Below are 18,286 nucleotides of genomic sequence, written 5' to 3'. Positions count from 1 at the left end.
TACAATGTCACCAAAAAGGGAACACCAGAGCAACGCAAAACCAGGCTTGCGGCTCAAAGAGAAAGGGCAAGATTAGGAATGTCCAATTTACGTCATCAATTCGATTCAAAAATGACATAGCGCTGCCAGGACCCAGGACACAAGGGACAATGATAATATTATATAGAAGCCTGCCGCATGCCATGCTGGGGTCCACGGGGCCCGGTGGCAAAGCCGCCGGGACCCAGAACTGTCTGTGGATAGAACACAAGGGACAACCAGAACCCATATATTAGCCTGTCGCGTGCCATGCTGGGGCCCTGCGGATGCTGGGGTCCGCGGGGCCCTGTGTAAAAGCCGCCGGGACCCAGCGCTGTCTGTGGTTAGAACACAAGGGACAACGAGAATCCATATATAGAAGCCTGTCGCGTGCCATGCTGGAGCCCAGCGGATGCTGGGGTCCGTGGGGCCCTGTGTCAAAGCCGCCGGGACCCAGCGCTGTCTGTGGTTTGAACACAAGGGACAATGAGAATAGATATATAGAAGTAGCATCGACACAAGTCGACATCCATCATTGATCCATGTCGTTAATGCATGCTGGCTGTATAGAACTGAGAAAACTATAGCGACCAAAAAAATTATTGAAAACTAAATTAATTAATACCTTTGCCATATTGTAGCCAAACTTGTGGATCAAATCAAAATCGTGTAGGAATACAGCACTAAACAATAACCCCGCAAGTAATTTGGCAAGTTGGCATAATTCTTTGAAATTGCATAACATGGAAGATTCCAACAAAAGTTTTCCTATCTGTATGTTGAATCTAGCAAGAGATACAAAGACATGGTATTAGCAGACAATACATGGGAACACATTAGCGCTGATATAAGGTTTACAAAGGAATTTATTGCCAAATCATTTTTCGCTTCTGTACTTCAATTGTGACGCTAAAATTTAGAGAAACCGTACATAGACCGAAGCTAGTCAATATTACTAAGTTGGGGTTTTTGACCCACGGAGCAAAGTTGCGGTTACATTCTTCGCGCAGCCACATGTACTTCTTGTAATTACTTTTCTCAGAGTCGCATCAGAACCAGGGGTTTTCCGGCATCTGAAATTCAAAAGTTTCGTGTTAATATGTAATCTAGTATAAGCTTCCCAGATTAATGGTACGTCTCGGAAAAGGTACGGACTCAAAATTGTTTTTTGCACGATTCTACTCAACCATTGTAAGAGAGGGAGATGGGAGGGCCATTAAACTTATATTCAAAAAATCATCAAATCATTACAGGAAACCCAGGCAGAGACAAAAATGGCCACTGGCAGTGGCGAAACAAGAAGCAGGTGCTATGAATTGTATGCACAACAACCAAGGCCGCTGACTGTTACTGGCAGTGTATTCATTAGTGTATACAAGATAAATACACCTTCTACTAGTGGGCCCCATTCCCCTTACAAATTTCTGACACAACAGAGATGACAAGGAACATGCTTGAACCTATAGCCACAATTGGTTTCCTAAATTTAGAAAACTGAATTTAAATAAAGTTCTTGGGCCAGAATTAGTTTTGAAATGTTTATGCAAACTAAGATTATTAGAAACTTGAAGTCACCCTATCCACTTTTGAGTCATTTGTGACTCAAACATTTATTCTATAATTTTAGGGAAACTAATATTGTCCCTTAAATTCTCCCCAGGGCGTTGCTTTACGTGGGAAAGGCTGAATGAATCAAAAATTGATTTGACGGCAAAGGTCCTGGTTGTCTCTTCAGAGACGATTTAAATTAAAGGGTCCATCAAGGAATTTCAGCTAAAAAGTGGGCTTCTTAGATTTCAGAGCCTAGAATCATTGTCAATCTACATTACTGGAGGGTATACAGTTAGTTTCTAGACATTTGAGCCTTAGAAAGTTCCTCTCCCCTCTACCTACAAAATCCACACACATAGGTATGTTTTATCTCTTGGACGCTTAATTTTTAAGGGACTATATAGGAAATGGTCCTAAGTAGTTAAATGGTGACCAATAAAAATCATAAAATATCTAACAATCCTAAATCAAAACGCAAAAAGTATATATTTTATATGTTGTTGTTTAGCATCTGAGTAACCTATTATTGCATCTGAGTAACCCAAATAACATTTTTGAGGAATGATTTTTTTTGGACTACCTGGCAATAGCAAAGCTAAATTTTTCAGCATATACACTGTTGCTTAGTCATTTTCTCTTATTTCGATATTCCAAAAAGAACTTATTCAACTAAAAACGTCAAAATGTTATTTCTACCATCGTAAGAACATCAATCAAACACTAGATACGCCCTTTGGTTTCTTCACGATGATATGCACTTTTAGATTTCTTTAGGTTTACAGTGTTGTCATATAAAAGCCCTCTTTGGTTCACTGATAGTACAATTATGATATTCTATTTCAAAACTGCGCATTAAATTCCTATATGTTGCCAAGTCATTCTAACTGTAAACAAAAGAAACTATTTTTTGCTTCGTTTTCTTCCAAATAAAAGAATCTACACCAGGATTTGGACTTGAAGTCATTATTTATTGCCGTCCTTTGAAGGACATAACTTGATTTTGAACATCACCTGAAATTCATTAGATTTACAGGTTCTGAAGACAACACAATGAAATATGATTCATGTTGTTACAGCCAACACTTCCATTGTGAAATATGGTCAACCATGGATTTAAAAAAAAGGTTTTGGCGCCTGGAATAAGTTAAAATCACATTAAGCTTAAAAAACGCTGTACAACTAATGGTATGACATACCTAGAAGCAATGAGCTGTATATAATCAGTTTTTACTTAGATGGTAAATTCAATTTATGGGTATACCTAAACGTTCTAACATGACATTTAAATAATGATAATCTAGTTTGCTGAGCGAAACTGGATTTTACGCAGCTGATTTCTGGGTTTTACCATTACTAGAGTGTTAAAAAGCCAGAACGTCATGATGTCAAAATTGGCGTTATTATCCGACTATGTTACCATTGAATATCCAAAATTGTGGTTATTGCGAAAAGAAATTTATGGTGATTTCAAAAAATGCCTAAAACCCAGAGGCACCATTTGGGGGGGGGGGGTCAGGGGTGGGCAAATGCGGGATTTTCCAGGGGGCCCAAGCTTCCACCACAAAGGGTCCTTTTCCGGCCATAATTATACATTATGTCCAACATAATCCATTCTGTTCAAATGATTTGAACTAGCTGCACGCCTATTAGCCAAAGAGCGTAATTACCTGACGACCCTTGGGGTAATTACGCTATTTGCTATTAATCAATGTAAACTTTGAAAGTAGGTTAGATTCATAATAAAAGTCTCAAGCTATGTCAAATGCCCCATGCCCACCCCAAGATTTGGCCCAAATGGCGCCTCTGCTAAAACCCCTTGGAAAGGGCGTCAGATCAGACCGAAAATTGTAGGCTACCATTGGAATCAGCATGGTCAAAAACTGTAAATAAAGAAATTACAGTCCCAATCCTTGGACAACAAGGAAAATTTCTGGTTTACATGGGTAGCACTGAAATGTCTCCCGTATTTTTTTTTTTTTTTTTTTTTTTTTTTTTTTTTTTTTTTTTTTTTTTTCATCAGGACTAGCGAATGACCAAAACATCATAGAGATATTTAATGCCTTATTTGAACGGAAGCCATATTTGCCAGTCCCTTTTATAAGTGATCAAAAAGATTAGAGGGTAATTAGCCCCTGCTGATGGCCCCCTCCCCCAAAGTCGTCCTAAAAATTTTTGAAAAAGCCATTTTATTTAACATAGTTCAAAGGTCCAACAAATATGGTTTCGATGATGAAATGACCCTCCATAGTCTCTGGGGAAGGGATGTACGTGGTATCGGGCGTATCGGTATAGCACGTATCGGTAGCGAACCACAACCCATAGTAAGCAAATTTAAAAAACGGGTTTTGAAAAAATCTGCCTAGTGAAAAAAATTGCCATCTGACACTGACTCAGGAATGGTAACTATTATTTCGGTTCCTCTTGAAAGTGAAAGTTTATTACAATATAAATTTATATCGATTTCGAAAAAAAGTCTGGAACCCTTCGAAAATAGCGTCAGATCAAAATGAAAAGTGCACCATTGGAGTGAGCATGGTCGAAAACCTTTCATAGGGCAATTGCAGTCCCCTTCCTTGAACAACAAAGAAAATCACTTTTTAGTATCGGTAGCACTGATCTGTCTCCCGTTTTTTTTCGTTTTTTTTTCAGCAGGCCTAGCGGGCTACCAGAACATCATAGAGAGATGCTCAATGGCTCATTCAAAAGCTATTACTCATATCTACGTACTTTTTTATAAATTCTGTCATTTTTGTGCAATTTCTCAAGGGGTGGCACTAGCAGGTTACCCGAAAGTCGTAGACAGATTTTTTATAGCTCCTGTAAAAGATATTGCTCATCTATTCCCCTAATATAAATTCCACCATCAGCAAGTTCCAAATGGTACTAAAAACGTAAGTTTTGGTACCAAGTCTCAAGTGGAGAAGCTGGGGCTAGTGGGCTACCAGAACTTTAAAGAGTTATATTTAATGATTCATTTGAAAGCTATTGCTCCTATGTATGTGATGTTTATCAATTCTACCATTCGTAAGTGTGATATAGTACTAAAAACACTTTTGGTGTCACTTCTTAAATAGAAAAGTTTGGAAGCATGAAACGATATCATTGTAATAATTATGGTACAAAATCCTTAAATGGAGGTTTGCAAGAATACCTCCCGTATGCTCCTCCTCTAAGCCCCTTTAACAAGCTACGTAATTAAAGTACAAACAACAAAATATCCCATTATTTCCCGCTTGGGTTTTTTTCAATCACGGTTTTGCCCCTTACACGATTATGTATAAGATAAGATAGTTTTACTGATTTTGTAAATGTGATACACTCATTTTTAAAGCATGTCCCGGGGAGGTATTTTGTCAAGCATTTTGATTCAAAAGGGAGTAGAGGTCACCTAGTTCAAGATTTACAACGACATTCTTAGCAGATCACTAAATCCATACCCCAAATAATGGAATAATTTTGTCAAAACTGTGTGGATGGGGGGGGGGTCAAAGTTGGAGGAAATTTTTCCCAAATTAAATTAAAATAACAGAGAAAAGGGAACAACAAGCCATATAGTAATACAAAGATAAAGAAGTACTAAAGAAAACTGACCTGTTTCAATGGATGCTTGAATTATACAGGCTTATCTTAGTTTTGACAACATTTTTGGACAAACTAAATTTCAGCAGGGGGGGGGCGGGGTCTGGGAGAAAACTGTGGTCTGGGAGAGGCAGTTACCCCTTCTGTCCTATAGGAGATTAGGCTGCTCACCCCAGCCCCTTGCCACTTAGTGGTTGGAGAAGCATAATCATGTGGTTCTGGAACCGCTCAAAGTTGTATATTAAAAGAAGGATTACTTATTGTTATAGTTACTTATTCAAATTATTTACTCGGCAATTCCACCGTAATATTCTCTCCATGCATAAGATTGTGCATCCAAAGAGGAAGAAAGACAAATGAAAAAAGTTTTGTAGGAGAGTTCAGGTAATTCTTCCCAACATTTTTGAAATGAAAACAAACTGAGTTTACAACATCATTCATCGTACCTACACAAGAAATAATCTTTTTTTGAAATTTCGTTTCATTTGCTAGTAATGAATGGCTTTTCTATTTAGAGACAGGTTAAAGAACTCGCTAAGCCTAAAGGCACATTTTGTTCGAGCTACCAAAATTTTCCACAAGCATTTCGATATACAAACCTTTTGAGTCGAAGCTACTCGCCTGGAGCTACTTTCTTAAGTGCCAAAAAAAAATATCTTTTTAAACGAAGAATTATATGTCTATTTCTTCTTAGAAAAAAAAACTAAAAAAGGAAACAACACTATTTTCCCCTAGATTGGAAGTGATCAGAAATTATATAAAAAATAAGTTTTGAACTGAAAGGAGCAACATTAAAGCTTAAAACGAACAGAAATTATTCCGTAAAATAAAAAAAGATCATGGCAGTTTTGTTTCTAATCCAACTTTTTAATCAAAAACAAGCAAAGATTATTTAAAAAAAAACAAAGCTTTTCCGAGGGAAGTAAAGAGCGAAGTTGAAACTTAAAACGAACAAAAATTATTTCTTCTCAGCCTATCTAACATATATCAGTAAAACTAGTACAATTAAATCAGTTGGTGATATTTCCCTATGTTTGCAGGATTACAGAAAACTAGTGTTTTACAGAAAATACAATAGCCAAGCATAAAAAAAGAATATGCATCCAAAGAGAAAGAATGAAAGAAAGAAAATTGCCTCCCCAATGAAAATGTTCTGCCCCCCCCCCACAGAAACCTCCCCGCGACAAATGTCCCTATGTTTTACAATAACAAATACTAAATGTAAGCAACAGTCAAGTTGCAAAAATTACAGCCCTTTTCCTAAAGGCTGGGGGAAGGGGTGGGTCATGTCAACTCCTGAGGCAAATTTATTGGACCTTTCAATTATGATGAGCCAAATGGCTATCTAAAAATTTCATCCAGATGTCTTTGGAAAAAAATGGGTATGGGAAGGGGGCTGTTGCCCTCGATCCCGTTTGGTCACTTAAGAGAGCACTTAAACTGTTATTTTTTTCAATTGAGCCCTCTCCCGATCTTCTAGGGCCCTCAGTTTGATATGATGATACTAGGAGAAACAAAAAAAGTAATAACAAACAACACACATCCATGATCTTTAAATAACGACGAAGAACACACTGCCTTTCCATAAAAAATGATTCAAAAATTTATGACTGACCATGATTAACATCAACTTGGTGGAAGTAGTGAAAAACTTGAGAGCCATGGCTAATTAGGGTAAATCCAAGACAGATAATCTGTATGAAAGACAAAGCTGGCATAACCTTTCAGAATAGTAGTATATCTCATAATTTGAATGGGGGAAAGGGTCTAAAAATTTTGGTTTCTAATCTTCTCAACATTTTCTAGTACTATGAACCCCTGTTGGATTGGTATCTATTCCCGATGAAGGAGAGATGCAGTACAAAAGTAACAATGCTTCCCTAGTCATATTAAAACAGCATATGTGCATTATCTCAGGAAAGGCTTCGGACACCAAATTAAAAATTCCAAATAGCGCTTGAGGGCTAAGCGGGCCACGGACTTAGACTTGAGTGGAGGGACAGATGTATATCAAAAGAAACCATGGATCCAGGTTATCAAAATCTTAGATCTGAAACACCTTGAATGGAACTTCACATTTTGTGTTTTTAGAGGGAGGAGATGAGGTAGCCAACAAATGTGTTTCTCCTATCCCCCTAATAGTTATAGCATTAATAGCTCCACCGGAACTTTGGGTCTGATCATCGTGAAGTAGTGAGGTAAATCAAAAGACAGTATATTCACCCAAGCTATCAAAACAACATATTCGTAAAGTCTTGGAAACGACTTGAAAGATTAATCCATGACTTTCAGGGAATTTTGGAGGAGGACAAGGACATTCGAAATATTATTGTTGGGGCTTGCAATAGGAGAGCAAGAATATTTTTTCGGCTAAAAATTGGCAGTTTTTCTTAAGAATTCGTAACTTATATAAGTAAGCTATTGAGTCAAGGGGGTCTGAATACTTTTGATCATTCAACATTAAAATACTAAAATATTTAAGGCCCACAAATAGGGGCTTTAAGTCTTGTTTGTCCATTCGACTTGAAAATAGTAATTCGTAAGTTTCTTGGCCAGGTGGACCCCTGTACCGAAAAAAAAAATTTCCAAATTACTTGGGCTCTATCGTTCCGTAGCCCCCAAAATGGACCCAAGTTTCTTTTTTTTATCTCTGACAGGCTTGTAGCTAACAGGGCATGCAGGTAGGGCCAGACTGACCTGAATGAAAGTAAAAATATGTCGGTTGTATTTACAGGTGATATGAATCTGGGCCAACAATTTTTGTTTTGTTTTTTCAGAATGACTTAGGTGTACAGGACATTCAGACACAGACAAGGGGGGGCTAAATGATGACGAAAGCCAGGTAAAAACTGCCCTACTGATACAAAAGTGCCCACAATAGACCCAGAAACTTTCATGGTAATTAGACTGGACCTAGGGATACGTAATAAGGACAACAATTTTCGAAGAAAAACGTAGTTAAATTGGTTCCTAACGTGAGAAAAATTAATTTTTAACAACCTGATCTGCATTAGACTTTTGAGCCATGTAGACACCTCAGTTGAAATTTCAGGAATAAGGGAAACCCAATTGAAACATTTTTTTCTTGAGGAATGAATTGGACAGATCTGACGGGTTATCCTTCTCTAACATCCCGATCATAGGCAAATATGGCTAAATGAATCAATAAATCTCCATGATGTTTTTTTTGTCTGTAAACATTTTGTTCTTATTTTTTTTCGAGCTGTAAAAATTGCGCAAACTCAAGAGTTCTTCTCATATATTATGTTTCTCGCTTCTTCAACAGTCAGTGTTAAACTTGAGTTCCGTCATTAAAGATGTGATAATCATGACTGGAAAAAATACATCGTTTGCAGATACTTATACAGTTCTATTAAACAAAGATATTGCCTCTTGCCCTAAATCGGTGAATTGGAACCAGAAAGTGTTTCTTTATATTACTTCTGCCATATTTTTAATACTAACTGTTTCAACAGTATGTGTGATCTTATGTCTTACGAAAGTGAAATATCTAGAAGAAAAAGTAGATACATTGCAAAAGGAACTATGTGAACTTAAAGATGTCATTAATGACATTACACATGGAAGAGATTATCCGGATCTTTCCAAAGTATGTTCATTTCCACTAGCCCTTGCTTGATATATTCCTAGCCATAGCCTGATTTTATACTGACCAATAAACTACACAGTGACTTAGCCAGGGTCCTTTTTTTATAAAAATCTTGAATTGTTCATCAAAATTTATCAAAATAAAAGGGCTCGGTACTTATCTGCTAGCCAGTACACACTTGAGAATTTCGATCTACAGATACGGAGTTGAAACAATTGAGACGCTTGGGAGATATATAGGATATATATAGTTTGGGCTGAATATTTGCACATTAGGGGGGAGGGGTTAAGTATAGCGGGGCTAAATGCAAAATGTAACCTAACCTAAACAAAATACCAACCACACACAATTATTACAATATAAGCCAGCTACGATGTAGTTTTCCACTGAGCCGAAGCTATTTGTCTCCGTAAACAAACAGCAATAAACCAGTCATTGTCTAATTTTATAGATCCAACTTCTCGGGTGTGTACTGGCTAATACAAAAGTACCAAGGGCTCATTTAGTCGTGTATGCTATTAACAAAAAAACTTTCAGTTCAAATGTTATGGAAGGTAATTGGTAGATAAACACTTACAATGGGTAACTTTTTTGTAATTTAAAATGCTTATAGGGAAGCACTAATCATAATTTAGCGTAAAGAGCAGAGGTTTGGGATTCAGGGGGGTGACAGTTTCCCATCATACACAAGGTGATTTTCCCTTGCTTTCAGCTTAAGTATCGGTCTTTACTTTTTTGAAAAAAAAAAACTTGTGTTGGTCAATGTTGGTATTACCTGAACAATTGTTTTGGGTCATGAAACTATTGTTAATAGATGCATTTGACTTTTTGAACATCTTTTCTCTCTTGCAAAACTACCGCAAACTCACCGTTATGGAGTTATTCCGGCCCAAATATTCTTGTATTTATACATATAGAATTGCAATCATTTCCGCTTTCGTTGATCGGATATTTGAAATCACGAATCTGTAACAGTTTAGAAACAAATTTGGGCTATACATTTGCACATTAGGGGGTGGGGAGTAAAGCATAGCATATGTTAAATACGTAAACTAACCATTGCTGTATTTAATACTAATGTGCAAATATATAGTAACTCCATAACGGTGAGTTTGCGGTAGTTTTGCAAGAGATAAAAGATGTTCAAAAAGTCAAAATGCATCTATTAACAATAGTTTCATGACCCAAAACAATTGTTCAGGTAATACCAACATTGACCCTTGTGTTTAGCCTATTTCTTTAGTTGTTGCTGATAACAAAGACCACTCTGTGATTATCGTTCATTAACAAGGACAATTAACAGTGAATAGTAAGCCAATAGACATTGACAAACATGGACTTGCCTAACTTTGTGTTACGAAAGTGAAACTTTTCTGAAAAATCTTCAGTACGAAAAAGGCCCTTGGAGCGTCATAACTTTGCCAAGTCGTCATTTATTTGGTTTTAAAGTATTTAGAATTCTGTGTCTTAACTTGAAAAAATATCCCAATCCCGGTATAGCTTAAAATTATGCTCGAATCATTTTAATTGTGTTCTCAAATATTCAAAGAAAAGTCAACTAAGACCGAAATTAAGGAATAATATATTATTTCGGTATTAATGCACAAATGGGATCTTTGAGAAGGAAACATATTAAGAAAACAATCCTTACTCCATAATTAGTTAAAAAAAAGTTTTTCCACAAAATAAGTTTTTCGAAAAAAAAGTAAAGAACTCCATTAAATCAAAAATGAACAAAAATCAGAAATCAAATAATCTACCAAGCATACTACTACCATAATTCAGCATCAATAAATAAATGAAACCAAAAACGAACAGAAACTACAATAAATAACCGAGTCAAACTCGAAACGAGCAGAAATTAAAATGGGAAGGGTTCAAAACCCCCTATGCTTTCTAAAAGCCAGAAATAATTGGCTCTTTAGGCCTACTGAAAAAAATTCAAGTGAATGTGCATTATCAGTTTAATATACAGATGCTGATATTTTTTTTTTTTTAATCTGAATTAACTTCTGATTTCTTAAAGCTAAAACATTTTTGATTTCTTAAAGTAAAAACATTTTTCAGCAAAGTGCAAATTGTATTCTGGCTTTTAGAAAGCATAGGGGTTAACTTCAACATGTTTAAAACATGTTTACTTCTCAAGAGCCCCAATTGCGCATTAATTTAATACATTTTACTCCAAAGTTAGGACCGACAAAAGGCTTAAAATGCCATAATAATCCAAAGGCACTACAAAAAGGTATCGCAGGTGTCCAAAAGGCATTTCAGTTTTAAGACCTACATTATTATCTTTACTTAAAATTTATTTCTGCTGGACTAATTTTATTGGGCTAGCCGCCTATCTTAATTTTTCCAAAAAGAAACGCGTTTATCAATTTGATTTGCGGTATTGAAGTTTTCTGTTCAAGTTTTATATTTCGTTGTCTCTTGAAGTTAATTCTTCACTGAACTTTCGGTCGGCTCTTAAATCTACTCTATATCTTCTAATTATTTTGTCAGCCGCCAGCATTGGTAATCCTATATTATTTGATTTATATCACAACCGGTTTAACTTTTAATAGTTACATTACATGGATTAAGAAACGTTTTGCAGTAATAATTGATTTTATGCCCTTAATCTGCATATAGTTATGCTCTTAGGGTATAATGGGTTACAGAAGTCAGAGAAGCCATTTCATTTTTTTTGGGAGAAGGGGAGGGAATGAATGATCGCTAGGGATTTGACTACGAATGGGTAAGACAGAAAAATCGTGTTTTTTTTTAAATTGAGTTACAGCACCCATTATGTATGCCTAATTTGTCAATTTCACAGTTTCCATGGAGGGACTTTGTTCTAAATTATGCAAGAGCAGAATTAAATGGAACGTAAACCGAGCACGAAAAAGCAATTCTAAATTAATTTCTACTGAAAGACGAGAAACTTCGACCAGGGAAAACATTACTGAGTTTAGAGGCATTGGGGGAAGGGGAGCTGGAGCTGATTTTTCCAAGTCAAGTGAAAATGATAGTGAAAAATGAAAAAAGAGACATATCGTACTATAAAGGTAAAGGTTTGCATGTATACTAAGGAAAACTGATCTCCTACTGTGGACACTTGAATAATGTAGGCCTTTGTTAGTTTTGACAAGAGTTTTGAGGAAAAAATATAAATCCCAACTGGAAGGGGGCGTACTGGGGTCTGAAGGGGTAGTTTTCCCCCTGCCCCATAGAAAATTGCGCCCCTGCCAGGCAGGCATTCAGAATATTTTTGAGGGAGGCGAGTTCACTTTGGAAGAAAACAAACGAATTATACACCTGTATGGAGATCTGTTGTAGTAAAGTCTTGCAAGCGTTGACGTTCCTGGGGGGCCAGACCCTAGGCGTCCCTCGTGCTGGCTACGTACCTGATTTTCCATTTGCATCTTTCTGTTGTAAAATTAGATGTTATTCTACCGTTTATGGTCTGTGCCCTCCCAAAATGGAAAACCTGATAATAATTTCCCTTACAAAGACTGAAGGGCTCCCAACTCTCGAAAATTACTTACAAGAGGTAGCACGTGCCAAGCGTGTAAAAAATGTTGCAAGTATGACTGAGCTAGGCCAAGCGTTTGCACGAACCGAGGTACGCAAGGTCGCACTAGGCCAACCATGGTGTAACTGTGTGGCACTCAGAGCATGTACACCAGTTGGTGGAAAGTGGGTGAACCTAAAAAATAGAGATCAGCATAAATTGCAGGATAAACAACAGTATGTTATCAATTGGATCACTTTATAAGCCAGCTCCTGACCTAGGGAATTGGCCTTACAGAATGGTTTTCTACTTGACGTAGCTTCTTCAATTCGAAATTTTCAATAGTAGAAGGTAAAGGCTGTTAACACAGAAATTAAGGAAATTGTTATTGCAGATAATTTATCCATTAGGCATGCTTAATGCTCCGTTAAAAGTTTTATTTTCCTTGAGTAACAAGCCCCATCCAATGCCTTACCAATTTTTGAAAGGGTGCTTGTGTGATATTTGCCCTATCTCCTAAGTTGTTCATTTATTGACTCATTATAGAACCGTTTGGTAAAGTATTTGGACAGTTTGAAGTTTGAAAACAATTCTTACAACATAATTTGCAAAATAATTGTACTTAACATATTAGGCATGGGGACCCGCTTTACTTACCCCATCCCCCACTCCCATAATGTGCAAACATGTAGCCCAAATTTGTTTCAAAAATATTATGTTTTTATCTTACTTTGGTATATTTCATTAGGATTGAGCTTCAGAAAAACATATTACAAGAACATTAGATAGGGCGTATATCAAAGAAGTACCTTTGACAGGACCAAAAAAGGCAAGTTTTTTGCACAATGTCAGCTTTTTTAAGTATGTACTCGAAGAGAACGTTAGTTCCACCTCGCTTTTAAACTGGCATAGAACGTCCATTCTTTCATTGCATGTTTAAATGCAATTTCATCATTTAGAGAAAAAAAAACATTAAAAAGTCATGTTTGCAAGTCAAAAAGCTCATTATTCAGGTAGGTCCATTCTATATTTCTAACAACAAAATCTTTACAACGGCTGGACAAAAGAAAGATTTGATCTATTAAGCTGCAATTTATATCGAATAACGTAATCTTTACAAGCACAAAGTTCCCTTTAAAAATTTACCAGTCATTGTGATTGTGAGGATGAATCAAAGAAGCTATTCGCCATCAGATACATTCCAAACAAGCTGGTATGCATGAGACATACTTAAGACCTATTTTGATAAGCTTAAATTTCCCTATAGAAACGTGCCTGCTAGGTCAAATTATAAGCTTCAATAACTACTTTTATTTTAAAAGAATGGGACTATTCGACAATGAATGGTTTTAACCAAAAAGGAAAAGCAGCCATCCTATACAATGAATAATATATATATATATATATATATATATATATATATATATATATATATATATATATATATATATATATATATATATATATATATATATATATATATATTTAGGATCATTTTTATCAGCCAGGACGCACATAAAGCTGACAAACCCGCACTGTGACCTTAAAATCACTTCTTTACTACTCCGAATTTGACCAAAATCAGAGAACGTAAATTTTTTTCTAGAGAATACTAAAAACTGAGACTTATTTACGTTCGATGCTAGAAAATTTTCTTTAAGCCATGCATGAGCTTTTTGCATCAGAACCTGAAATTTTCTTGCAATTTAGGCTGAATGTTATTCAACCTAACTACACAGCCCAATACGATAGCCCCAGCCCTACTACACAGCCCACTACACAGTAGTGAGCTATTCTGCTTTGTTAATAAATAGACATTTAAACCTTAAATAAAGGAGCACAGTTCCGAAAGTGGCAGACCCTTAATATTTATGATAGTCCTCATTTGTTGATTTCTTAAAACCTTAACTTTCCTTATTACTTGAGTTTGCAAAAACAAAACACAAAACTTGTTTATCTTCCAAATAAACCTTATTTTTACTTTATCATTTTTTCTTAAATTTATCCTTTAAGTTATGTCTGCAAGGATGTAATTCTAAAATTCAATAAAAACAAGGCCGTTATTTTCATATTAATTATCCTAGTTCGATTCCGTGTACCGCTTTCGCAATTTTCTCAATTACCAAAGCTAACTATCAATATGCGGCAAGAATACTTCTGAACAAAAAAGTTTTAATACCGGTTCACTATCTCCTTAGAGTTACATCATAAAAACTAATTACCTACTAGGTATATTCTTGATTACTAAGAAGTATTTGCTGAAGTTGATTACACATCCACTGACTCAAGCCACATTTAATTATCTTGGGTTATACAGGTGTTTTTGGGCAAAAATTCACAATTTCATAGGTGCAACAATTTTCTTCTCTTTTAACTGATACTAAACATCCAAGTAGTCGATCTGCTGTACATGCGAGTAACGGCCATTGAGTATTTTATGGCTGAGTAACGGCCATTAAATTTTTATGGCCGACTAACGTCCCTTATTTTTCACCAGTCCTACGATTTAATGAGTCAATGTACCACTAGTTTTACTATTAATAGCAAAGTTTCAGCTTTGTCCATTTATCGAATTACATTTTTGAAACTTACTTTACTTTTATTTCAATTGAAAGATGCGCTGAAAAAGTTCCAGAAAAATATGAAAACAATGTAATTTTCCTAATTTTTTAAGGAAGTTTGAATCATTCTCATGCTCTAGGAAAAAATCTAAGAATTATTGTAATTCTGGTGTAGGGGATGAATAAGTTTTAAAACTGATGATAAAAATCTGGTGATAAAAATATCACCTTCCGCTTGTCGCAAAATCTTGCTTTCCATAGATAAATACATCTTAAATGATGAGAACGGACGTAAACAATCTATAAGACTGTTTAAGCTGGTAGACTTAGCAACAACACATGTGAACTAAAGACTAGCGATCACTCATAAGCCCAATATTGTTTGTGTACGTGGAATGCCAATGGAGTTCTTGAAGACAAAATTGGATTAGTTTCGTATTGACAAAATCAGGTGATGGGAGAAACTTTCTATCTTCAAAAGCCTGCTCTGATTCCTTGTTTACGATTAATTAAAAAAAAAAAAGTTTTGTAACTGCAAGTAAGGAGCGACATTAAAACTTAAAACGATCAGAAATTATTCCGTATATGAAAAGGGTTGTCCCCTCCTCAACACCTCGCTCTTTACGCTAAAGTTTGACTCTTTCTCACAACTCTACTTTTTAAAACAAATAAGAAACTTTAGCGTAAAGAGCGAGGCGTTGAGGAGGGGACAACTCCTTTCATATACGAAATAATTTCTGTTCGTTTTAAGTTTTAATATCGCTCCTTACTTGCAGTTACAAAACTTGTTTTTTTTTTATTTAATTTCTGAAATTTTTTTACTTAATGCATGTTTTGATTTTGGCTCACCACACATGAATAATTCAAACGAAATTTGCATATTAATTTTTTTTTGGCTAAATGGCTTTCTCATAGTTTTGATCGGACGATTTTGATAAAAAAGGGGTGGGGAAGGGGGCCTAGTTGCACTCCAATTTTTGGTTACTTAAAAAGGCAACTAGAACTTTTTATTTTTTTTACGAACGTTTTTATTAGTAATAAATATACATAACTTAGGAATTAACTTACTTAAGGAAATTCTATGTTTGTATATTTTTATTACGTATATGATGGGGTTCTCCCCCTCGTCCATGCCTCGCTCTTTACACTAGAGCTTCAATTTGGTCCCAATTTCTTAAGAATGATCCCTGAATCACAAAGGCTGTAGAATAAATAGTTGAAACTACTAAAAATGCTTTAGCGCAAAGAGTGAGGTATTGTGGAGGAGACGAACCTCTTTATATACATGATAATTTCTGTTTGTCTTAGGTTCTAATACTGCCCCTTACTTCCACTTGAAAAAACTTTTTGTTTTATTTATTTTCTCATTATTTTTTTTAATAATGCTAGTGAATCCTGCAGCCCCTTCATGGAAATTTTCTTCGTCATGATAAATTCCTCCATGGAAAGATCTTCCCGTGTAACCCCCGACCCCCTTTAACGTGAAAAATCCCCCTTAAAACGTCTGTACACGTCCCAATAACCATTACTATATGTAAACAATGGTAAAAGTTTGTAATTTGCAGCCCCTCCCCGGGGACTGTGGGGGTTAAGTCGTCCCAAAAGACATAGTTAGGTTTGTTGACTATGCTGAACAAAATGGCTATCTCAAAGTTTTGATCCAGTGACTTTGGAAAAAATTATCGTGGGAGGGGGCCTAGGTGCCCTCCAATTTTTTTGGTTACTCAAAACATGCACTAGAACTTTTAATTTCCGTTAGAACGAGCCCTCTCGTGACATTCTAGGACCACTGGGTCGATACGATCATCCCTGGGGAAAAGAAAAAAAAAACAAACAAAAAAACAAATTAACACACATCCGTTATCTGTCTTCTGGGAAAATATACAAAATTCTACATTTTTGTAAATAGGAGCTTGAAACTTCTACAGTAGGTTTGTCTGATACGCTGAATCTGATGGTTGGATTTTCATTAAGAGTTTTTGACTCTTAGGGGGTGTTTCCCCCTATTTTCTAAATAAGGCAAATTTTCTCAGGCTCAAAACTTTTGATGGGTAAGAGTAAACTTGGTGAAATTTATATATTTAAAATCAGCATTAAAATGCAATTCTTTTGATGTAACTATTGGTACCAAAATTCCGTTTTTAGAGTTTCGGTTACTATTGAGCCGGGTGGCTCCTTACTACAGTTCGTTACAATGAACTGTTTCATACTATAAGTATCCACGGTCCTTTTCGTTCTTTTTTTTGTCTGATCTGTTTATCTAACTGGTTAGCTTAAATTAGACCTAAAATTCTTAAAGGTTCAAAGAAGGTCTTTGGAATTCATTCTGAGGTCACAAGCTGACACATTAATTAACGGAGCTAGCCACAATTGAATCGGTGTAAAAGTGTGATTCTTTCGTTGTAACTATTGGTATCAAAATTCCATTTTTTAGAGTTTCGGTTACTATTGAGCCGGGTGGCTCGTTACTACAGTTCGTTATCACGAACTGTTTGATACTCAAAATAAAATCCATATTAGATTAACCATAACATATTTACTCCATATAGATAACTATAACAGATTAACCATAGCATATTTACTCCATATAGATAACCATAATAAATTAACCGTAGATATAGATTAACCATAACATATAAATCCATATTAGAGTGAAACGGTCAACCTGTATAAGGAAAGATGACCGAACATATAATAGCTCAAGTAGAACTTTTCTGCAAACGATTTCCTTGCTACGATAGAAAATGTAAAGGAGGCCCTAGACGGATAATCATTTTGATCAAAACCTTCCGTCAATCGATCGACTCAATCAGGATTGACCATCTAGGAACCTGTTTGACGCTTAAGTCAAGCACTGACGGTGATTGATACAAACTCTGAATGACTCAATCATATGGATCAAGAGTAGTGTTTGATTAACTTAGGTCAAGATTGAAGGGTTGATTGAAGCACACGTCAATCGATTGACGAAAACTTTTGATCAAAATGATTGACCACCTAGGGCCTCCTTAACCGTAATTGTCATCGTAATCTTAGTCAATTATATTAAATAATAATGTAAACGGCGTGGACGAAGTCAGTTTTGACGAGTGACAGGAAATTATAACGAAAACAAGTTCAGTAAAAGCAGCAGGCAGTGAGGGGACTTCATGTTTAGTGTAAAAAGAACAGATTAATAATGTGATGTCCCCTATTATGTTGAAAATTATAAAAGCTTGTTTCAGAATTTTATATTTCTTTAGGGATGCAAAGTCACAAATACTTTCATTATTTATAAACAGAATAAAAAGATAATAGTCCTGTTTCCTCCTACATACCTATTGGCCTATTGTATAATGCTTGGAGAAACTTGTGAGAGATGGCAAGATCAGTGTTGAAAATAACCGAATCCCTGTGTTTTACTAATAGTCGGATTTATATTATATAACTTGGCTTTGTAAAGATTAAATCAACAATAGATGCATTTCATAATTC

General features: G+C 35.7%; 1 protein-coding gene and 1 long non-coding RNA gene across 2 annotated transcripts in view; one reads left to right on the top strand and one right to left on the bottom strand.

Moving 5' to 3' along the window:
• Positions 1-866: 866 nt before the first annotated feature.
• Positions 867-2,380, bottom strand: LOC136037198 (uncharacterized). The gene is made up of 2 exons (XR_010619883.1): positions 2,266-2,380; positions 867-1,091 (listed from the first exon to the last, which is right to left on the bottom strand). It is a non-coding gene; the product is annotated as an uncharacterized LOC136037198 (long non-coding RNA).
• Positions 2,381-8,423: 6,043 nt separating this feature from the next.
• The window catches only part of LOC136037197 (uncharacterized), a 136,263-nt gene continuing 126,400 nt past the window's right edge, over positions 8,424-18,286 (top strand). Inside the window, exon 1 of the mRNA XM_065719774.1 lies at positions 8,424-8,758. Within this exon, the coding sequence (XP_065575846.1) occupies positions 8,477-8,758 (282 nt within the window). The 5' untranslated portion in view covers positions 8,424-8,476. The remainder of the gene's footprint in view (positions 8,759-18,286) is intronic.

Source organism: Artemia franciscana, chromosome 16 (genome assembly GCF_032884065.1).
Source record: "Artemia franciscana chromosome 16, ASM3288406v1, whole genome shotgun sequence".
Taxonomy (NCBI): domain Eukaryota; kingdom Metazoa; phylum Arthropoda; class Branchiopoda; order Anostraca; family Artemiidae; genus Artemia; species Artemia franciscana.
The sequence above is the reverse complement of the archived record's forward strand: the minus strand, read 5'-3'. Positions and strand labels throughout refer to the sequence as shown.